This window comes from Podarcis liolepis (assembly GCF_965112155.1).
Source record: "Podarcis liolepis genome assembly, chromosome: 15".
NCBI classification, from domain to species: domain Eukaryota; kingdom Metazoa; phylum Chordata; class Lepidosauria; order Squamata; family Lacertidae; genus Podarcis; species Podarcis liolepis.
In genome coordinates this window covers 25,954,206-25,978,093 of record NC_139566.1, presented here as the reverse complement: position 1 = coordinate 25,978,093, position 23,888 = coordinate 25,954,206, and the positions used below count along the sequence as shown (strand labels likewise).

Below are 23,888 nucleotides of genomic sequence, written 5' to 3'. Positions count from 1 at the left end.
AACCACCCCACCCTCAGTTTCCACATTCTGGTCCACACCAGGGAGACCACCTCCTCCCCGCTTGCTCCTTTCGCAAGGACCAAATCACATCTGCCTGGAGGCTCCTTTGGAGCAAGACAATAGACTCTCATCCCTGTGGCCGTGGCGCCCTCTGTGGCCAGAGAGCAACAGTGCGCCTCTGAGCCAGCACCTCATCCATCTCTCGAAGGTGGTGCATACACTAGAGGAGTCTCAACAAAAAATAATATGTAGAATATACTGGACTGTTGGGAAAGAATCATTCTGCACAGAAACATGTTTGTACCTTTAAGGACAGTTTGTGTGAGCTCTGGGCTGATTGGGTACAGCTGGCCGTGACTACAAAAGGGAAAAAAGCTGCAGTTTGAACTCTGCCTGCAGGAAAAACACCCACAAGCTTTGCTGTTTGTTGTTTTGAAATAAAACCTTTATTTAGTTTGGTTTTACACCGGTCTCATGGTGTCACAGTCTTCTGTCATCTGCCACCAGTGGAAAATCCCCCTCTAACACTACGCCCCCACTACGTTTGTTTTAAAAAAAGGGCTATCTAAGGTGTCTAGCTCTTGGAGATGCAATAGGGATAATGATTCTCTAAAACGTATGTTTTTTCATTCTCCCATACTGAAAGATTTTTGGCAGAAGGCAACTCCACAGAGCCTAGGCCTTGCTGATCAGAAGGTCGGCGGTTCGAATCCCCGCAATGTGGTGAGCTCCCGTTGCTCGGTCCCTGCTCCTGCCAACCTAGCAGTTCGAAAGCACGTCAAAGTGCAAGTAGATAAATAGGTACCGCTCCGGCAGGAAGGTAAACAGCGTTTCCGTGCGCTGCTGTGGTTCGCCAGAAGCGGCTTAGTCAAGCTGGCCACATGACCCGAAAGCTGTCTGTGGACAAATGCCGGCTCCCTCCACCTATAGAGTGAGATGAGCGCACAACCCCAGAGTTGTCTGTGACTGGACCTTACGGTCAGGGGTACCTTTTTCTTTACCTTTTAACTGAAACTCTCAACAGAACTGTACGGAACAACCTTACGTTTACAGAGCAAAAGGTCCTCTTGAATTACATACCCAGCGGGGTGCAAAGAGGCAAGTGGCAGCAGGGGACTTTACAGAAGGACAACACAAGTGGACTCTCTGTGCCCTTACCACAGCAAAAAGACCGATACTGATGAATTGGAAAAATAAAAATGTGGCTCCCTTCTACGATTGAAGATTTATACCAGGCATGTCCAACAGGGGGCGAACAGCGGCCTCTTGATCACTTGCACTGCCAGGGCGAAACAGGTGCAAAACGCCGGCACCCTGTTGCCTACAACTTCACTGTCTACAACTTCATAAACATCCATCTACAACTGCACTAGCATCTCTCGGTATTGTGAATAACACCGAACTTACCTTTTGTTGGCATCTTCATGAACTTATCTAAAAGACTGAGTTAAGCATTTGAAAAAATCTATTGAAACAAGACATTATAAGTTCATTTTAACCTGTGGCTTTGTTTAATGTTTTGTATTTTTCTCAGAAGGTTGATGACAAGCTGGCCGCTTCCTCGATAAGGTGGCAGACACAAAGGGGAGTCTTCTTCCTGTCTGGTTCTCAGAAAACAGCAGCTGGGCTGATAACCACAGTGCTCTTGACTCTTGCTAATCCTGAGTCACCAAGGTGGCAAAATCGTTGAGAGATATGTCCCGCTCCCTTCTCCATCTTAGAATCATAGAACTGTAGAGTTGGAAGGGACCACAAGGGCCATCTAGTCCAACCCCCTTCAATGCAAGAACATTTTGCCCTAATGTGGCGCTCAAGCCCAGTAAGCTCTGTGGCTGAATGAGGATTCGAACCCAGGTCTCCATAGCAGAAGTACAACTAACAGTCTTTGCCAACCTGGTGGCCTCCAGTTGTTGCAGGCTACCATCTGACCCGGGCATCAAGCACCATATTGACAATGCACATCTCCAATTCCCCCCCCCCAATGAATCTTGGGAACTGTAGTTTGCCCCTCACAGAACTACAGTTCCCAGCACTGTTCCCATGGGTCTATGGAGATGGGGGAATGCTCTTTAAATGTATGTACCCATCCCATGTCAGCTACCACACCCATAATTTCACAATGTGATCACCCCAATGCCCTAAAATGACTCACTGGGACCAATGACGTTGCCACATTTCACAGCTGTGCAAACCACAAAAAAATCTTTGTCAGCAGGAAGAGCAGCAATCAGACAAGTCATTTTTGTGTTTTCTTGTATTTATTTTTGAAAGCAGTGTAAAAGCAAGTACATAAAAGCTCTTGAGTACAATACGGAATCGAAGCCACGGAAGGACAAAATAATAATTAAAAAGCCAGTTAACACTTGCTATTTATTTTAAGCATTTTTGCCCCACTCTTCCCACCCCCCAAAAAAGGCTCCCAGAGCGGCTTACATAAAACAACGAAAGGAAAAAGGGGTGGTGAGGGAAGAGGAAAACAAGCAAGCCCAGGCACCCGGTTGTTGGAAGTTATAATTTCTGACAATAGCCAGCCTGAATGGAAAGAATTCAGGGCAAGGAGAAGCCAAGTGGCTACAGAGCAGAATGGCTACAGCCATGTGCGATGTCTGCAGCCAGATGGAATACCTGCTGCAACATTGCTATAATACTGAGGTCTATTGGCAAGGCTCTCTGTACCTGCGCTAGCTGGATTTTCATGTTGAGCAATGGAGGAATTCAACTCAGCAGTTGCACTGGCGGAAGCTCCTTGCGCAACAGGTGGCTCAACAAAGTTTCCAAAAATGCTCAGTACTGCTGCAAATACATAGAGCAGGGGTAGGTACCCAAGGCCCGGATGCGGCCCAATCGCCTTCTCAATCCGGCCCACGGATGGTCCGGGAATCAGCGTGTTTTTACATGAGTAGAATGTGTCCTTTTATTTAAAATGCATCTCTGGGTTATTTGTGGGGCATAGGAATTCGTTCATTTCTCTCCCCCCCCCCCAAAAAAACAAATATAGTTCGGCCCACCACATGGTCTGAGGGACGATGGACTGGCCCATGGCTGAAAAATGGTTGCTAACCCCTGACATAGACCGTAAGGCTGGTGGCATGCTGAAGATGGGGGCAGAGCATGACCTAACTTAGAAGCAAGTCAGAAAAGGCAGAGAGGAAACAGCCTGGGGGGTCCCGAGGTCTGCTAAGCTGGCCCACCCCCCAAATTGCAGCCCCCTCGGAGGCGGAAGTTCAAGTAGACGGTGCCGTGGGGAGCGATGTTGTAGTCAGACAGCTTCTTGCCATCATCCAGGGGTTTCCCTTCATACGTCAGCCAGAATTGATCAGCCTGGATGTTCTCCTGCCGCCGAATTCGAGCTTTGAAGTGGTCCACCGAATCCGAAGGCATGACGAGGTAGCTTTTGGTTTGGCCCCTGGCGTTATGCAGGAAGATGGGGATGGACTCCTCGCTCTTGACCACCAACAGTATGGTGTCCCCGGATTTCAGCCCGAATCTGGAGAGCTGGTCGCTGTCCTGAAGGTTGATGTTGCCGTTAGACTGGCAGGCCAGCTTCTGCTGATATGGGGACAACCCTGTCTTCTGGGCTACTTGGATTTTGAAATCCCAGACAGTTTTGCTGTCATGTGTGTCCAGGAAGTATTGCTCTCCTGACAGGAGTTTTACATTCAACCGCAGGGCCTGGGAAGGAAGCAGAGAGTGTGGTGTAGTGGTTAATGTCAGATTAGGACCCGGGAGATAAGGGTTATCTGTTGCCAAAGGAGCACGTGAGCCTGCTCTCAGGTCTTTCTCTTAGCCTAAACCAGTGTTTCTAACCACAAAGCGCTCTATGTGGAGCTACCTTTGAAGGTGATCTGGAAACTACAACTAATCTAGAATGTGGCCGCTGGACTGGTGACTGGAAGTGGCTGCCGAGACCACATAACACCGGTCCTGAAAGCATCTCGACCCCCATCATTCAGCCCCAGACACCGCGGTCCAGATCCAAGGGCCTTCTGGCAGTTCCCTCACTGCAAGAGGTAAGGCTGCAGGGAACCAGGCAGAGGGCCTTCTTGGTAGTGGCACCTGCCCTGTGGAACGCCCTCCCAACAGATGTCAAGGAAATAAACAACTATCTGACTTTTAGAAGACATCTGAAGGCAGCCCAGAATAGGGAAGTCTTTAATCTTTGATGTTTTACTATGTTTTTAATATCTTGTTAGTAGGTGCCCAGAGTTGCTGGGGAAACCCAGTATAATAATAAATTGCTGTTGTTGTTAGTGGCACTTGCCCTGTGGAACGCAGGTTTTACTAGGTTTTTAATATCTTGTTAGTAGCTGCCCCGAGATGCTGGGGAAACCCAGCCAGATGGGCACGGTTTAATAATAAATTGTTGTTATTTCCTGAACCAGAGTATCCAGCTTTTTTGGACTACAACTCCCATCATTCCTAGCTAGCAGGACCAGTGGTCAGGGATGTTGGGAATTGTAGTTCAAAAACAGCTGGAGACCCCAGTTTGGGAAACACTGGCCTAAACAATATCTTTGTTCATAAGTGATGTCAGTATCAATAAAATCAGAGAGTACTGCAAGGCAGCATAACGTAAAATTCAAATCTCTCTCTCTTTCACACACACACACACACACACACACACACACACACACACACACACTGTTCATGCAACCCATTCTCATTCGCTATCCATTCCACACAAAGAGCCATTGGTGGTGTAATGGTTAGAGCAGTGGACTAGGAGCTGGGAGACCAGGGTTCAAATCTCCACTCAGCCGTGGGGGGCAGTCACTGCCTTCTCTCAGCCTTACCTACCTCAGAGGGTTGTTGTGAGGGTTAAATAAGGAGGGGGAAGAACCGTGACTGCCACTCGTTAAGAGAAAAAAGGTGGGATAGAAATCCAATAAATTAAAAATTAGGCTCCATTATTGTCAGTGGGTCTACTCAGAGCAACAGAAATAAATAAAAACTAATTCTTTCTCGGGATGAAGATCTCAAAGTTAAGCTGCTCTTAAAGCCACAAGCGCTGTGGGTAAAACCTCAGCGCCTAGGACTTGCCGATCGCAGGGTCGGTGGTTCAAATCCCCGTGGCGGGGTGAGCTCCCGTCGTTCGGTCCCAGCTCCTGCCCACCTAGCAGTTCGAAAGCACCCCTAAGTGCAAGTAGATAAATAGGTACCGCTTTATAGCGGGAAGGTAAACGGCGTTCCATGTGCTGCGCTGGTGCAGGCTTGCCAGAGCAGCTTCGTCACGCTGGCCACGTGACCCGGAAGTGTCCTCGGACAGCGCTGGCCCCCGGCCTCTTAAGCGAGATGAGCGCGCAACCCTAGAGTCGGACACGACTGGCCCGTACGGGCAGGGGTACCTTTACCTTTACCTAAAGCCACAAGAGCAGTACAAACCCGTTTTTTTCGAGTCAGTTGGCAGCCCCATTTCCTCCTCTTCCTCACACACACCCCTATGGATGTTGGGGGGGCAGGTTAGGGTTAGGAGGCATCTGAAGGCAACCCTGTTTAGGGAAGTTTTTAATGTTTGATGTTTTATTGTGTTTTTAATATTCTGTTGGGAGCTGCCCAGAGTGGCTGGGGAAACCTAGGCAGATGGGCAGGTTATATATAATAAATTATTATTATTATTATTATTATTATTATTATTATTACAAAGATTTTGACAGATTTTCCTGAGCACTTGGGGTCAAAAGAAAGTAATTTAAAACAACTGTTGTTGAGATATTTCATTCCGAATCTGCTAGACAGAGCCAGAAAGAGGATGATGACAGACGGGTCCCCACTGCGCCCCCCAACCCCAGAAATCCTGGCTACACGCATTCAGGCACCCACACTCCGCTAGCGGTCCTTTTCCTTACCATCCTGCACTTTTGCCGTCTGGGTCGTAGCAACGCCTGAAGTCAGCGATTGGGACACCGAAGCCAACAGCTGCCGTCGGATGCTCAGCTGACGCGGTCTGGCAGCAGCTCTCCCTTCGACTGGCCTTTTATAGCCGCCTCGCTTTCGCGATTTCACCGGCAGGGGGCGCTTCTGAGGAAAGCAAAACGGAGCGAAGCGTCTCCGGGAGGATTTCGCTTTCCTTTTCCTGGGCAGGCAAAGGAGAAAACGAAACCGATTAGAGACCTTGACGATCTGGTCATTGTTTTGATCTTGCAGCAAAGGGCAAGAGAGAGAGAGAGAAGATAAAAGGGACGGAGCGGCTCCCGCAAGAGGAAAGATTTCGACACCTGGGACTTTTTAAGCTTAGAGAACAGGCTCGAGTAAATAGGGAGACGATGCTGGGAATCGCTATTCGGGGAGATAAAAGTGCATTTAGAAAAATGATGCGTGGCATGGAGAAAATGAAGTTTTTTCTCACGCTCTCATAACACTATAACTCGCGGGCTTCCCATGAAAGTGAATGCTGGGAGAATCAGGGAGATATTTACAGGCAGCACGTAGTTAAACCATGGAACTCACTGCCACCGGAGACAGCGACGGCCGCCCGCTTAGATGGCTTTACAAGGGGATTTGACAAATACACGGAACAGAAAGCTATCCATGGCAGCTAGCCACGAAGGCTATGCTCTGCCTTCACGGCTGGAGGTGGCGTTTGTTTGTTTGTTTGTTTGTTTGTTTGTATTCTGCTCTATAGGGACATGGGGGGCGCTGTGGGTTAAACCACTGAGCCTAGGGCTTGCCAATCAGAAGGTTGGCGGTTAGAATCCCCGTGATGGGGTGAGCACCCGTTGCTTGGTCCCTGCTCCTGCCAACCTAGCAGTTCAAAAGCATGTCAAAGTTCAAATAGATAAATAGGAACCGCTCCAGCGGGAAGGTAAACGGCGTTTCCGTGCGCTGCTCTGATTCTTCAGAAGCGGCTTAGTCATGCTGGCCACATGACCTGGAAAAACTGTCTGTGGACAAACACCGGCTTCCTCGGCCAGTAAAGCGAGATGAGCACCGCAACCCCAGAGGCGGCCACGACTGGACCTAATGGTCAGGGGTCCCTTTACCTTTTATTCTGCTCTATACCCACAGATCTCAAGGGCAGTCCACAACATAAAATCCCAATACAGTGCTACCTCGAGTTAAGTTCTTAATTCGTTCCGGAGGTCCGTACTTAACCTGAAACTGTTCTTAACCTGAAGCACCACTTTAGCTAATGGGGCCTCCTGCTGCTGCCGCATCGCCGGAGCACGATTTCTGTTCTCATCCTGAAGCAAAGTTCTTAACCCGAAGCACTATTTCTGGGTTAGTGGAATCTGTAACCTGAAGCGTATGTAACCCGAGGTACCACTGTATATAAACCACAAAATACATACAGTGGTACCTCGGGTTGCATACGCTTCATGTTACAGATGCTTCAGGTTACAGACTCTGCTAACCCAGAAATAGTACCTCAGGTTAAGAACTTTGCTTTAGGATGAGAACAGAAATCGTGCAGCAGCAGCACAGCAGCAGCAGGAGGCCCCATTAGCTAAAGTGGTGCTTCAGGTTAAGAACAGTTTCAGGTTAAGAACGGACCTCCAGAACGAATTAAGTACGTGACCAGAGGTACCACTGTAATCAAAACGAAACCAACTCAATAATGCCCCCTGCACACACATTTTAAAAGGGCACTGGATGTCAATCAGCCAAAGGCCTGGTTCAAGGGGCATGTTCTTGCCCATCACTAAACTGGGTGCCACTGCAGAAAAGGCCCTTTCTTGTGTTGCTGTCCTCTGGTGGAGGAGGGTCTTGAGGAGATGGGTTTTGAGGAGGTGCTTAAAACCTCCTTCTGCCACAGGTTCATCATCCCTGGTTTAAAAAACAAAACCGGCATCAGGATTTTTTGGGGGGACGGACGAGGACGACAGTGCTCTCATCCTCTGTTGAAGCAGTCCCTGGACGTGAAAGAAATGGGCATGTGATTCTCTGAGTTCTCTGTGGTTGCCATTGTTATGAGAGTGTATATATATATATATATATATATATATATATATATATATATATGATAAATGTTCATAACTGAATATATAAACCACATGTCTGAAACCCCACAGAAAAAGTCCTGAAACCATTTTGTGCCTCCCTAACTGACCTCAAATATTTCTCTGCAAGGTCAAAGGAAAATGGAAAAGCCTCCTCATTGTCTTTTCCTTCACAAATCCTGTCTTAAGGGTATGTCTGTGTATGAATAGGGTGAGCCTGTGACTTGGCTCAGGAACAAAGTATTTATCATTACAAAAGACTGGCCAGGCTCCCCAGGTAATCCAATCAAGTGACCATTAGCAGGTAACCTGGTACTCAGGTAACAAGGCACTCAGATTGCTGTTGTAGACCGCCTTTTCTGTGATGTAGGTATGATGTATCTGGGAGAGGGGGTCTTGAGCTACACCCCTTCTGTGATGTATGTGTGATGTTTCTGGGGGTGGTCTTGGACTCCGGGGCGGGGAAATTAAAATGTCTATATAAGGGCAGGCACACCTTTGTTGTGGGTCCTCCTCCATCCTCCTGCGTGTGAGAGGAGCACACTGTTGCAACAGCTTTAATAAAGATCAGGCTTACTAGCTGCTTTGCTTCTCAATATTCTCTGGTTGGCCTCTGTTATTTTCTCCTCCTGATAGGGAACCCACTTAAGGACTCTGTACGGCTCTTGGATACCCCATAAGGGAAGAAAGGCAGATTTTGTTTACAACACCATTGAGGATGACAGCACCATTGAGGGTGACGACACAGTCTTGCAATTTTGACCTTGGCCAAAAGCACTTGCTTCATTCGGATCTACTTTAACTTTCTGTTTCTATTTCCCCATTCCATTTCCCCCAACTGACTGGCACAAAAGAGCAGTTAGCCGTCAACCATTCTAAAAACAAAGTGGTGATTTGGGGGAAGAAGAGAAAACCTCACAGATGGGAGTTTGGACAATAAACCTCTTGAACAACAATGCCTGGGCTTGGGTTTTAATTCAAAACTGTTCTGGAAGCCACACATACTTGCAGCTAAATTGAAATCCTCTCACTCTATTCACTCTTTATTGCAGTTTTCCAGAGTTTGGGGGGGGGGGAGTTTAGTTGCCCCCACCGTTGAGGTATTTCAAAAGAAGATTGTGCCACAATTATTGTACGGTGCAGAGATTTGGGGATATATTAATGTCTTCCCATTAGAAATGGTGCAGAACTATTTCATGAAATCACTGTCGAATGTCCCCAAAGCTACACCCACCCCCTTTTTAAGAGCTGAAATAGGACTAATCTCCTTACAAACCAGTGTACATGTAGCGCTAGCCCTATACTAGCTGAGGTTGTCTAGCATGATTGATTGCGTGACTGCAGAAAGGAATAAAAAAAACCCATCCAAACAATGACTATCGGCAGTGCAGGTAAGAAAAATAAATAAATTTTAATTTTTATAATCTACAATACTGTCTTGTTTATTTTATAGTACAGTACATTGATTATTGCTTTCATTTTATGGATCAATGGTCTCGTTAGATAGTAAAATTAATGTGAAATGGCTGTTTTAGGGGTTGTTTTTAAAAGTCTGGAACGGATTGATCTGTTTTGCATTACTTTCTATGGGAAAGCGCACCTTGGTTTTGGAACACTTTGATTTTGGAACGGACCTCCGGAACGGATTAAGTTTGAGAACCAAGGTACCACTGTACTTGGCTTTATTTGCTCTGAGTAATAAAACTAAAAGGTTAAGAACAGTTTCAGGTTAAGAACGGACCTTCGGAACGAATTAAGTACTTAACCCGAGGCACCACTGTATCTGAGAAACAATAAACTTGCTAATACTTATAAAATAAACTTGTTTATTTGGTTCAGTTTTAACAACTGTACGAACTCAGTGTGTACCCGAGAGTAACGGGTTGGTGGCAGTGGGGAAGCGAGCACAGTGGTGGCACAGGGATCAATAGACCGTTAAACGTCCGGGGACCCTGTGTGATCACCAAACCGAGGTAGACTGTTTTTGCTTGTATTCCTTTGGTGGTGTGATGTTGGGGCTGGTCTAGGGCAGGAGTAGTCTCCCTTTTTATGCCTACCGCCCACTAATGCATCTTTCTTGATGGTAAAATTTCCTGACCGCCCACCAGTGCTCGATGGAAGAAGGATTCAGCTTGTGCCATAGAACCCGTTGCCGCCCACCTAGAATCCTGAAATGCCCACTAGTGGGCAGGTTGACAACCCCTGGTCTAGGGTGTGGTTGTTTGTTTGTGATTGGCTATGGTGAACTTTGTTTTCATCTCTGTGTGTGTTTGGATCAGGTTAGCCAGATTGATTTTAATGCTGTCAGCGGGTTCTTGTTGTCTTGTTGGGCTGTGTATGTGATAAAGGGGAGCCATACCGGGGTGAAGACGTCTTCTTCTATTTGTCCCTGTGTCAGTTTCAGTTTGTTGGTTAGTTTTTCTAATAAGGCTGTTTCCCATACTCTTTGATACCATTTTTCCATGCTTACTCCTGACAGGTCTCTCCAGTGTCTGGCTATGATGTTTCTGGCTGCTGAGAGAAGGTGGGCTATGAGCTCTTTATGATGTCAGTGGCATCCACTTCTATCCAGAAGAGACCAGAATGTTCATGGCTTTGGGCCTAGAGACCTCAGGCAACTATTAGCATTCAGAAACCCAGCTCCCAAGATGCATCTGTTGTAAACAAAATCTGCCCTTTCCCTTATGGGGTATCCGTATAGAGTCCTTATGTGGGTTCCCTATTGGTAGGAGAAAATAACAGAGGCCAACCAGAGAATATTGAGAAGCAAAGTGGCTACTAAGCCTGATCTTTATTGAACTGTCGCAACAGGGTGCTCCCCTCACACGCAGGAAAGGAGGAGGACCCAGAACCAAGGTATGCCTGCCCTTATATAGACATTTTAAATTCCATGCCCTGGAGGTCAAGACCACCCCTCCATACATCATACATACATCACAGAAGGGGTGTAACCCAAGACCACCCCCCACAAACATCATACCTACATCACAGAAAAGGTGGTCTACAACAGAAATTTGAATGCTGTTGTTTTTCCTGTCTGCCAGGCTATCTGATAATGCCTTATCTGATTGCCTTTCCTGGTAGTCTGGCTATTCCTTTGAGATGGTGATTACACAATTCCTGAGACAATGGGAGGGTTCCCTCACCCCCCCCCCTTCCTCCTTGCAAAGAAAACATTTGGTCAGTTTGGGAGTCAAAATGGTTTCAGGCTGGTCTTCCTGTGCTGCTCCAGACGTGTGGTTCACATATCTATGTACGTGCTAGATTGGTACATTTATGAACATTTATTATATATATAAGACCTTAAATTTTTTATTTCAATAGCTTGGAAAGCAATAGAAGCCTCTTCAGACACCCACGGAGAGTTTCTCTTACGACGAGGCTGGAAGGGGTCTCCTCAGAGTATGGTGCAAGAGTATGGCTCTTCCCAGGGCACTTGAAGCTGGAAGGAAAATGAACAAAAATGTAGTTTCCATCTTGCCCACATTTCATGTATTTTACACCCCACTTAATACTGGAACACTCTCTCAGAGGTTTATTAAGTGATACTTCCGGCAGAGCTTTGGAAATCTACACCTCACAAACAGAGACCTGTCTGTAAGTGATTCCTGGTGAATCCACAAGGTATGCTGGAATTATAAACATCTCTAACACAGGCAACAGTCACAGCATCCATTTAGAAGCACTGTGACACCACTTCCCCTGGCTTCCTCCAAAAGTATTCTGGGAGCTGTAGTTTGTTAAAAATGCCAAGACCTGTTAGAAAACCCCTATTCCACTCAGAGCTACAATTCCAGAGTGGTTTATAGTCAACCCCTCTTCACAGGGAGCTCTGTTGAAATGGTTAAGATTTTTTTTGTTTTGTTTTGTTGACTTTGTTTGTTTTAAATATGTATTCTGCAGTTGACCTCCTTTGTAATATTTTATTTTGAAATCTTTAAGATAATACTATTTTAGTTTCCTGTTAATTATGTTGCTTTAACTGTATACTTTATATTTGACTTCCTTCAGAAATGTTTGATTCTGGGTTGTTTTATTGATGTTTAATATGCTGTAAACCGCTTTGTGATTTTTCTTTAAAATATAAAGCGGTATAGAAATGAAATTATTATTATTATTATTATTATTATTATTATTATTATTAGCAACTCTGGAAGGGAAATATGTTTGGAAGCCCCTCTTCTCTCAGCAACCTCAACAAACTACACATCCCAGGCTTCTTTGCGGGGAAGCCCTGATTGTTTAAAACGGTGTTGAAATATAATTGGAGTCGAAAGTGGATTTCATGCTCTTTATTCAGCTCATAGTGGTGAGGAGGAATGGAAGTTCCCCCAGAATGTCTGCTTTATATACATTCTTTACACAACGAGTCGCACGTGATTGGCTAATTCCGGAATTCTCCTGTAGGCCAATCAGGTTTTGGATTCACTTCCGCCTGGAGCTGGATTGGGTGGCTCCTGCGGACCAATTATACTGCTGCATTGTTCTAGGAACAATCAAACTGCTGCATTCTGAATCCTATTGTTCTAGGACCAATCAGACTGCTGCATTTTGGATCCTATTCAACTCAGTACATAACAGGTGTCCTAACACTTTAAATGCATGGTGCTTGTTTACATCAGTGTGAATGTGGCCCTAGAAACCCCAGTTCCAGGGGCCACCAGGTGGCATGTTGGAAGATGGCCGACAATAACATCTCTCTGACCCATACGAGGTAATTAAGGGGCTGCTATGGGAAGTATGCAGTCTTCCTACCCCCCCAGGAGATGGGGGGACGCTGCCTTGCCAGCGGTGTTCACAATGCACCCCCTGATCCGAGAGATGGGGGTGCCGAACACTTGGCATGAGCCCTCGGTGAAGTCAGATCTTCCTGACGCCGATTCCAATTAGCGCGTGCTGGTTAGCTTCAGCTCGGAATTATAATTGGAAACATACGATTGGAATGAAGCTGAAGCACATATATCAAGTAATGTTCGAGAGATAAGACTGCTGAGTAATGGATCTCTGTGACTGGGAGTGACGGATGGATAAGTAAATCTTCTGATGAATCACCACTAGGAGACTGTATGTTTGGAATGAAGGGGGGGGGGTGGAGGAAAAAACTTTTTTTTTCTTTGCACGATTTGATATCAATAACCCTTCACCTCAGATAGAAATAAGATCGTTGCGTTTTTATTATTCACAAGCAGGAATTCAAGAACTGTGTGGGATGGATTATAACAGGAGAGAGGATTGGTGAACGGTGAGAAAGAGGAAAATTTTCATGACGCAGTTAAAAAATGGTGTCTCGCCAAGACAGGCTTGCCGGAGAAAGAAGGACAGGGGGAGGAGAATCAGGATCATTCGAAAGAGAAGGAATGTTGGAACACAAGCTTGACCTGACAGAGCCTCCTGATTCACTTGATTTATTTGGCAAGCCTGAGAAAAGTAAAGGGCAGACCGAAGATTAATTTTTTTTTTTTAATGGAAGCGTTGAACAGAGGCTGTCCCTGAGCGATATGATCTTTGGAGAGTACAAAACCCACACAAAGGATGCCTGTTTTCAATCTGCTTGTGAAAATTATCAGAGATCGCAAAGAAAGGAATATACGATAACAACAAGAAGAGAAAGAAAGTAATAAAGGACTATCTGGATTGAACTGGATAGAACTGTCTAATTAAAGCAGTAATATAAGTGATGTTTGGACTCGTTCGGAGTTTTGGACTCTTGCGGAGCTTGATGTATGGGTACCCCCAACAAAATTTAAAATTTGGCTGTATAATTTGGAACTAATGTGATTTGGATAATGTGATGTGATTGGCCCGTTAATAAAAATTATTTTTTTAAAAAAAGAAACCCCAGTTCCATTCAGGAGAGATGTTGGGGAAACAAAGCATTTCTGTGTACATAAATTGAGGGGCAAGCTTGCTTTCCCCCATCTGTTGCTTTTATTAGGGGAGGACTTGGAGGATGATTAAACTTTGGGTGGGAATAAGGAGGAGATACATAAATGCAGACGATATAGATTGGAGTTTCTGTTGAGTGTGCTCACCTGGATTGCAAATCCTCACTTAGCAGAGGTCAGTCCATCAGGGCAAATGGGGCATTGCCCCACCAACCCCCTGCTTCCTTACTTGCAACCAGTCCAAGGGGTGGCCACATCCACCGGCTCCCTCCTGAGTATCAGTGTTACCCTTCTAGGACTCAGCCGAGATAATATCGCTGCTTCTGGCTCCGACTGTTCTTGGCTAGGGCGCCACCTACTGTTGGCCTCCCTGCCTTCTGCACTACCAGTAATAAACACATTCCAGCCACCTTTGTCCCTAGCAAATGTCACCCACATCACACATTCTGCCATCTCAGTCCGTGAGAGCTGGTTGCTCTTTGAGGGCCACACTTAGGGGCCACATATCACCAGCACAGACTTGACAAGCTGGAATGTGAGCAGAGAAGGGCGACCAAAATGTTTAAGGGCCTGGAAGCCAACCTTATGAAAAGTGATTGTGGGAGTTGGGTATGTTTAGCCTGGCCGAGAGAAGATTGAAATATGAGAGCCGTCTTCAAATATCTGCAAGGCTTGTTTTCTGCTGCTCCAGAGGGTATGAACCAAACCAATGGATTCAAATGACAAGGATATTCCAACTCAAGTTTAGGAAGAACTTTCTAAGGATCAGAGCTGTTGGACAGTGAAACGAAATCCTTCGGAAGGTGGTGGGCTCTCCTTCAATGGAGGTTTTTAAACAGCGGTTGGATGGCCAGCTGTCAGGGATTATTTATTCCTGCATTGCAGGGGGTTGGACTAGATCAGTGTTTCTCAACCTGTAGGTCCCCAGATGTTGTTGGACTACAACTCCCATCATTCCTAGCCAGCATGACCAGTGGTCAGGGATGATGGGAGTTGTAGTCCAACAAAATCTGGGGACCAACAGGTTGAGAACCGCTGGACTAGGTGGTTGGCTTGGGGTCCCTTCCAACTCTACTGTTATAATAATTTTAAGGTTTCAAATATAAAATAAATATTCATAAATGCACACATATCTAAATATATAAACCATGTGTCTGAAATAGTACAGGAGAACAACCCTGAAGCCATTTTGACTCTCCCAATGACCTCAGATATTCCTCTGCAGTAAGGGAGGCAAATGGGGAAAGCCTTCCCATTGTCTTTTCCCTTACCAATCCTGTCTTAAGGGCGTATTTGTGTATGAATAGGGTGAGCCTGTGACCTGGATTCAGGAACTAAAGTATTAACCATCACGAAAGAATGGCCAGGCTGCCCAGGTAATGCAATCAAGTGACCATTATCAGGTATCTTGGCAGACAGGATTTCTCCTGGAGACTACCTCCTTCTGTGATGTATGTATGATGTATGGGGTGTGTGTCTTGGGCTACAGGGTGGGCAATTTCAAAAGTCTATATAAGCGTTTGTGCACCATTGTTCAGGGTTCTCTTCCCTCCTGTGTGTGGTGAGTGAAGACCCTGTTGCAACAGTTTAATAAAGATCAGGCTTACTAGCCGCTTTGCTTCTCAATATTAGAATCATAGAATCATAGAGTTGGAAGAGACCACAAGGGCCATCGAGTCCAACCCCCTGCCAAGCAGGAAACACCATCAGAGCACTCCTGACATATGGTTGTCAAGCCTCTGCTTAAAGACCTCCAAAGAAAGAGACTCCACCACACTCCTTGGCAGCAAATTCCACTGTCGAACAGCTCTTACTGTCAGGAAGTTCTTCCTAATGTTTAGGTGGAATCTTCTTTCTTGTAGTTTGGATCCATTGCTCCGTGTCCGCTTCTCTGGAGCAGCAGAAAACAACCCTTCTCCCTCCTCTATGTGACATCCTTTTATATATTTGAACGTGGCTATCATATCACCCCATATTCTCTGGTTGGCCTCTGTTATTTTCTCCTACCGATAGGGAACCCACTTAAGGACTCTATACGGGCTCTTGGATACCCCATAAGGGAAAGGGAGCAGTTTTTCTTATAACACTACAATACTATGAGTCTATGCTGCCCTCACCGGCACATTCCAGGGTTGAACCATGGAGCCATCGGGTTTCCTGAAGAAGCATGCCTGCCTAGCGCAATCCGCGGCCTTTTCTGCAAGTAGATCCCAGCGTTTCCCCTCTGCTACGTTCCCGGTTGGATCTGCTGGGTCAAGAATGACAGGCCTAAAATACAGAGACAGGAAAGATTCATTAGCCTCAGGAAGGAGCGAAAGAACCCTAGCCTAAAAACCAGGCCCACCTCCCACCAAGCAATTTTTGGGGGGTATAGACTCCCCCTCCAAACCCACTCATGGTGGTTGTGGGAAGCCAGAAGTATCAGGAGATGAGGAATCACCAGCCCTGAATAAAGATACCTCTCCTCACCTCTCACCACCACTGCTATGGTCTGTATTTGAATAGAAGCCCACACTGAAGATCTGCTGCATATATGCTGGTTTGTTTGTGATGTGCCTGTGTGTTCATGGGTTTGAGAGTGTGGGAAGGCAAGGCTCGCTTTCACCATGTCCATTTTCTGGCTCTGCTTGTTCTGAGCTCTGGCGCCACCTACTGTTGGCATCCCTGCCTTTTGCCCAACCAGTCCCAATAAGCCACACCCACTCTAGCCACACCCACTGCAGCATGTAGACCTCACAAAGCATGTAACCCCACCAACAGAAAAGGATTAGCAACCTCAGCCTAGGGATTTGCAGAAACCCCCAATGTTGAATAAATAACAGTGACACTAGATTAATGAGGGGACCCTAAGTAAAACTCACAAGGCCCACACCTCTGTTGCTCCTAGTTTTATCCAAATCATGTTCACTGACTCACCCCAAGCCCCCATTTCCTTTCAAGCACAATCAGAAAGGGCTCATTCCCAGTTTTGTTAGCTGTGGTCTAAACCACAGAGCCTAGGGCTTGCCAATCAGAAGGTTGGTGGTTCGAATCCCCATAACGGGATGAGCTCCTGCTGCTCGGTCCCTGTTCCTGCCAACCGCTTCTGGCAAACCAGAGCAGCACACGGAAACGCCGTTTACCTTCCCGCCGGAGCAGTACCTATTTATCTACTTGTACTTTGACGTGCTTTCAAACTGCTAGGTTGGCAGGAGCAGGGACCGAGCAATGGGAGCTCACCCCATCGCGGGGATTCGAACCGCCGACCTTCTGATCAGCAAGTCCTAGGCTCTGTAGTTAAAAGTAGAAGTTGGCAAATGTGTCGTCTTTTTTGCTCTTCGAAATATGGCAACTTTAGAGATCTCCTGCATCTCTCAGAGAACCACCATTCTCAGGATTTCAACTTTCACTTTAAACCTACAACAGATTTGCCCAAAGAACTCTCTCTATACAGGAAAACTCTATGGGGAAGGATGTAAAGTTGGGAAATATAGATGGAAGAGTTGCTGTTCATTTGATCCATGGTGCAGGAATAGGAGGGGTTACTAGTCCATAAGAGGTTCCCTATTTTCACCTGCAAAATGGCAGCGCCTAAGAGAGAGGCACAGAGAGTACTGACCTGGGTTTCCGGAGTTGAGTATGCAGGTATTGCTTGAGAGTCTCATTCTGAAAGTCATAGTACTTTGTCCAAAAGATGCAGAGGTTTTTGTACTGTTGGATGAGCCAAAGGACCGTCTGGAAACCTTCCGCCATGTCGAAATAAGTCCTCTCACCATCTTTTTCCCAGGCGTAGACAGCCAGCAACTCGAGTGCATACTTTGGGGGCTTTGATTGCAATTTCGGCAGCTACAGTTACATGGGAGAACGTATTAAGTATAACCCAAGGCAATACAATGGGTAGCACCAATGGAAGAATATGAAAGGATCAGGCAGCAGAATTCACAGCCATGCCCCCTTCTAAGTACATAACGGAACTTGCACCCTATTCTCTTGAAACTGAAGAACCTGGTGTTTTCAGTGTCCCAAAGTGCTTTTCTTTAGAGCAGGGTTTCCCAAATTTGGGTCTCCAGCTGTTTGGGGACTATAATTCCCATCATCCCTGATTGCTGGTCCTGCCACTTCACTGAAGACCTTTTATTTCCAGCAGGTTTCTAAACCGAATTCTGCTTTTTAGAGTTTGTACTCATTTTTAGCCTTGGGTTGTTTCCGTTCTCCCATTTACTGTTCACTCACTGAGTTTCCAGTGCTAGGCTTTTAATTTGAATTCACACGTGATCTGAAGTGTGTGTGTGTATACCTGTTTGTACCAGTATTTCACCAGACGGATGAGACTTTTCAGTTTGGTAGGGCGCTCCCTGATGAAGTCTTTCTGCAACTCGGTGAAGCAGGAAGAGAACTGACCCCCCTGGCCTCTGCTGCTGTCGATCAGTCTGATGTACACCTGGGGGTCAGGCATGCCACCCCTGTAGTGACCTGTTTTTCAAAACAAAGACAGAGTCACAGGTACAAGGAGAAAGAACAGCTTTGGCTTCCCTTCCTGGGAACTGTAGTTTGTTAAGGGTGCTGTGGCCCCATCCCTCCTTACAGAACTACAATTCCCACTGTTCCCTGTGATGAGGGATTAACTGCCAAACCGCTCTGGGAATGGTAGTCCCATGAGGGGATTAGAGGGGCTTCTGGCAGCTCTCAGTGCCCTTAATAAACTACAGTTCCCATGATTCCTTGGGGGAAGCCATGACTGCTCACAGTGCTATCAATAGTGCTTTAAATCATAGGTGGTGTGAGTGGGGCCTAGGCAAGTGGACTTACCAAGAGCATCAAAGGCCGGCAGGACATCAAAATCAATGTACTCCTCTGTGAAATCGCCAGAACGAAGCTGGAAGCTGAGCACCCATGGATTGTCCTGCTTTGGTTTTTCAATCAGTATTTCTATATCGCTCCCTATTAGTTCCCGGCATTGCTTGAGCCTCTTCTCAATCTCCTGGATGATAAAGCCCGTGTCTCTCTCCTGGTCTTCGTAGCCATTGAAGATGTCAAGGAACAGCACAAGGTCAGCATCTGAGCCCCCTTTCAGAGCTGTGCCTTTTCCAGATGAGCCACCCTAGGAAGGGAAATCCGATGATGCCTCATAGAATAGCCTTGTTTCCCTGCACCCTGACGAATGAGTACCAGGGGCTGATTCCAGGCAGGTCAATTTCTAGCTTGTGTCAATTTCACACGTATCAATCAATCAATCAATCAATCATAGAATTCTAGAGTTGGAAGGGAGTCAAAGGGTCATCTACTCCATCCCTCTGTGATACATAGATATTGGAATCAGGCTTTTGCGTGGGGGCAAGTACACTTCGAAATCCTTCATCCCATTGCTAGGGGTGTACGCCTGAGTCATACAAGGCCTGAATCCTGATCCAAATTGGACCCATTTAGAGGGATTCAGAATTCAATCTTGTGGGCTGCATGATGCTCTATCGCAAGCAGAAGCCGCATGCAAAGGAGCACTCCACAGAACTGATTCCCTCTGCTCTTGGTTGGGTTCAGTTAGGCTTCAGAATAACCTAATTAAACATTAGACTCATCTCTGAAGAACACGGAAAGAGCCTGCTAGAACAGACCAATGGCCCTTCAAGTCCAGCAGCCTCTTCTCATAGTGGCCCACCAAATGTCTGTGGTAAACTAGCAATCAGGATTTGAGCACAAGAGCCCTCTCCTCTCCTGCGTTTTCCAACAACTGGTATTCAGAAGCAAGGCTGCCTCTGGCAGTGGAAGCAGAGAATAGTCATTGTGGTTCGAAGCCATTGATAGTTTTCTCCTCTATGAATTTGCCCAATCATCTTGGAAAGCTATCCAAGTTGGTGGCCATCGCGGTCTCCTATGGGAGGGAGTTCCACAGCTTAACCGCCGTATTTTTCGCTCCATAAGATGCACCTGATCATAAGACCTGATCATAGTTTTTAGAGGAGGAACACAACGGAAAAAATATTCTGAACGAAACAGTGGATGTATGATTTTTGTGGTTCATGCTGTGACCACAGACATGATATGTGATTTGACGGTGGGTTTGGAGTGGCTCAGTGCAAAAATCCTGAAGATCCATGTGGATCCGTGCTTTGTAACCATGTTTTTGCGCCATTGCGGCCCCATGAAACAGTGGATGCGTGATTTTTTTTTATGCAGGCTGTAGCCATGGACATGCTATGTGATCTGATTGTGAATTTGGGGTGCCCCAATGCAAAAATCCTGAGATCCATGTGCTTTTACCTCCCCCCTCCTAGGCAGCCTCCTTTATCTCTAGAGTCTTTTATCTCCCTCCCGATCGCTTGCCGATCAGCTGCTCAGCGGCTTTGTTTCAACACCCCCTTTCCTCTTGTTTGTCTTAGTGTCTTTTCCTTAGCTGGAGCAGTTTTTTGCTCCTCCTTTTCTTCTAATTTCTCTCCTCGTTGCTTGTTTTAGTAATTCCTGTCTCCTCTCCTTGCAAGTTCACTGTCCTTACCTTCCTCCCCCCAGGCAGCCTCCTGTATCGCTAGAGTCTCTTATCTCCCTCCCGATGGCTTGCTGATCAGCTGCTCAGCGGCTTTGTTTCAACACCCCCTTCCCTCTTTCTTAAAAAAAAGCACAATCTGCATTTTGCCCATGGGCAATTCGGCTCCAGGGACCACACATTCACTCCATAAGACGCACAGACATTTCCCCTTACTTTTTAGGAGGAAAAAAGTGCGTCTTATGGAGTGAAAAATATGGTATGCGCTGCATAGGTGTATACCTGAAGGAGCGACTCCACTCCCATCGTTCAGCCGGGATACTGAGGTCCAGCTCTGAAGTCCTTCTGGCGGTTCCCTCCCTGCAAGAAGTGAGGTTACAGGGAACCAGGCAGAGGGCCTTCTCGGTGGTGGCGCCTGCCCTGTGGAATGCCCTCCCATCCGAGGAATGGGAGGAAATAAATATCTGACTTTTAAAAGACATCTGAAAGCAGCCCTGTTTAGGGAAGTTTTAAATGTTTAATGCTGTATTGTGATTTAATATTCAGTTGGGAGCCACCCAGAGTGGCTGGGGAAACCTAGCCAGATGGGCGGGGTATAAATAATAAATTAATATTAATATTAATGAAGAAGTCCTTTCCTTTCATCTGTTCCTCAATCTTCCAATATCCAACTTCATGGGATGTCCATGACTTCTAGTGTTATGAGAGAGTGATAAATACTTTCCCCTCTCTACGCCACAGACAATTTTATAAACTTTTATCCTGTCGCCTCTTACTGTACTCACCTATTCTCTAAACTGAAAAGACCCAACTGCTGCAACCTTTCTTCGTGGGGGAACTAATTCCAGACTTGATCCAGAATGGGGGGTTCCTGAGTTCGTGCAGGGTGTGGGTTTGCTTGAATGGGGCATGGGGGCCATGGGGCAGATTCGCTGGGGCGGGGGAGGCTATGCACAGTCCTACCCATTAGACACCTTCCATTCTGGGACTGCAAGACAGTAGTGGGTGGGTCCAGGGGCAAAAGTGGGCGGGGCAACCCAATGCAGGTGGTAGCTTTGCAGGTAAGGCAAGTTCCTGCGCACACCCCTCTCTGTCCTGCATTGAGGCAAGTGAAAGGGATGATGAGAGTTCAAGGATGCATCCCAGCCAGGGGAATGACTTGGGGAGAGTTCCAAGGGCCACATAGAGTGGCCCTCTGAACTCCCTTAAATTTCCATCCACTTTCAGAGCTGGGCTCAGTGGAGACTTGGTAGTGGCTCACTCACTGTCAAAAGTAAATATCATTTAAGTGTTTATCTACAGATTAGGCTTTCTCTGCCAACATCTCACTAACTGGGAGTGGGTCTCACCCATTCTGGCTGACTTGGATTTTCTCTGCTCCGAAAGTGGATTTTGCTCCTTCTGCATTTTGGGATTCCTGACTCACATTGTTATAACTTCATGGGTCCTGATTCATGAAAGGGCTACAACATTTAACCATTTAACCAGCTAGATTAGCTGATTAAAAGCTTTCTTATTTGCAAAAATAGGTGCCCCTAATTAATAGGCTGGCAGATCTTACTTTTTTGTACAAATGCATATATAAATGGAAAATGTTTAAGTAGCATTTTTTTAAAAAACACCTGCCATTACCAAACACTATCTTTAAGAAGTTATCCAGCTCATGAGAACTTCATTAGCCTTTAAGGCACCACAAAATATTGTCACTAATTATTATTATGATTACTATTGATTTTTACTATAACATTATCATTACTATTACACTACTGCTACTGCAAATGTGTTATTATTAGGTTGTATCCAATGAAGTCCTATTCAGGGTAGACACATAGAAATCAATTGGCTTAAGCTGGTCAAGTCCATTACTTTCAATGTGTCTACTCTGAGTAGGAGTGCAAAAGTTTAAGAAATTGGTTTTCTTGCCTGATAGTAAGTTCCCGGGGCAGGCTACAGCTATGTAAAAATGCATTGTTAAAATCAAGAGAATAGGGTGGGGTTCTAATATATACAGTCGTACCTTGGATCCTGAACATCTTGGTACTCAGATGTTTTGGCTCCCGAATGCTGCAAACCCAGAAGTGATTGTTCCAGTTTGTGAATGTTCATTGGAACTCAAACCTCCGAAATGCCTGCGCCTTGGTTTCTGAACGTTTTGGAAGTCAAACAGACTTCCGGATCAGATTCCATTTGATTTCCAAGGTACGACTGTATATTTCAGTTGTCAAAGACCAGGGTGAAGAGGCGTGTCATTAGCATATGGCTGAAGTCATAGGTATGCTTCATAAGGAATATATGCTTGAAAAGGAATTTAAAATGGTTTTACCAAGCCCTACCTCCCCTGTCCAAGGTGGAATGGACTGCAATTGAAAGGATTTATGGACCAGATCTGTAGAGAGGGAGAAAGGTGCCAAAGTGGATTATCTGGGGAAAGATTTTGTGTCAAGAAAAGAAGAGAGACCCAGTATCCCTCCACAACAGGACTGAGAACATTGATTTGAATGGCTACACATGTGAAAGGAAAATATACTTATGGGAAATAAAAAGAGTACTGTTTGTAAAGTTGATATATTGGCAGCTGTGAGAATGGTTTACATCTAGCAAAGATTTCAAGAAAAAAGGAAGTGACAACAACAGAAGAGATGGGCATATGCTGGCAACAGGAACAGGAAACCTGATTTTTAAAAGTTGTGTAAATAATTTTGGTTTGATTTGTATTTATTTGAAAAACTAATAAATGGCACTTCTGTGGGGAAGGAATTCCCCAGCTCAGGGAATATCCTTTCCTGGGCTCCCTTCTGAGGACGGTGGAGCTACCAAGAGCACCCTCTGCCTGTCTTAATATGAGAGTCACTTAGCAGCTCTGCGTACAACCGAAAGAAGTCTGGGAACTGTAGCTTACCCATCACAGAGCTGCAACCTACAATCTACAACCTTAACAATCTACACTCTCGTTCTCTTCCCCACTCCCATCACGCTCTCTTTGAACCTGCCCACACCGTTCTTTCTTAGCACCCAGACTGTGGCACTGACCTTGACAATCTTCAGCACCTTGGGTCCAGGAGGGGTCATATCCCTGAAGCAAGTAGATTTCAGGAATTCACAGATGATGTTGATGGCTTTGCACACCTGCCGATTAAATTTCCTATCAGGCTGGAGATTCTGAAAAATGAAATTGTCCAGTTCTTTTGGTCCACACCTGTAGAGGGGGTCCATGGTAGAGGGGTTGAGGCAGGAGAGACGATCCAGCAGCTTCTGGATCTGCTTTCACTTCTGCTGACAATAAAGAAGGAAACGCCTGCTTTTTGACCCTGTCTTGTGGTTTGTCAGTATTTGCTCTGCTCTACCCTGTTCAGTTTTGTTTCCTTCCGTTTTGTTCAGAATAGCGGCTTTAATCATAGCATAAACAGGGTCAGAACAGAAAGCAGGAGAGTCATTTCCCTAAGGCTCTTATAATAACAATAATTTATTACTTATACCCCACATATTTGGCCAGGCCTCCCCAGTCACTCTGGGTGGCTCCTACAAGGGATAGGGCAGAAATGTTGATTTGTTAAAGGCAAACTCTCTTTCTCTTTCTCTCTATATATGAGTTAAAGGCAAATTTCTTCC

The 23,888-nt window shown here is 45.9% G+C and overlaps 2 protein-coding genes across 2 annotated transcripts; both read right to left on the bottom strand.

Moving 5' to 3' along the window:
• Positions 1 to 2,239: 2,239 nt before the first annotated feature.
• On the bottom strand, positions 2,240 to 5,966 carry LOC310694992 (ubiquitin-like protein ISG15). The gene is made up of 2 exons (XM_083478950.1): positions 5,847 to 5,966; positions 2,240 to 3,672 (listed from the first exon to the last, which is right to left on the bottom strand). The coding sequence occupies exons 1-2, from the start codon at positions 5,847 to 5,849 to the stop codon at positions 3,178 to 3,180; spliced, it is 498 nt and encodes a 165-aa protein (XP_083335076.1). The 5' UTR covers positions 5,850 to 5,966; the 3' UTR covers positions 2,240 to 3,177.
• Positions 5,967 to 11,233: 5,267 nt separating this feature from the next.
• Positions 11,234 to 23,631, bottom strand: OAS1 (2'-5'-oligoadenylate synthetase 1). The gene is made up of 6 exons (XM_083478824.1): positions 23,310 to 23,631; positions 18,611 to 18,902; positions 18,099 to 18,274; positions 17,421 to 17,647; positions 15,940 to 16,090; positions 11,234 to 11,379 (listed from the first exon to the last, which is right to left on the bottom strand). Exons 1-6 carry the CDS (start codon positions 23,490 to 23,492, stop codon positions 11,335 to 11,337), a joined length of 1,074 nt encoding a protein of 357 aa, XP_083334950.1. The 5' UTR covers positions 23,493 to 23,631; the 3' UTR covers positions 11,234 to 11,334.
• Positions 23,632 to 23,888: the final 257 nt, after the last annotated feature.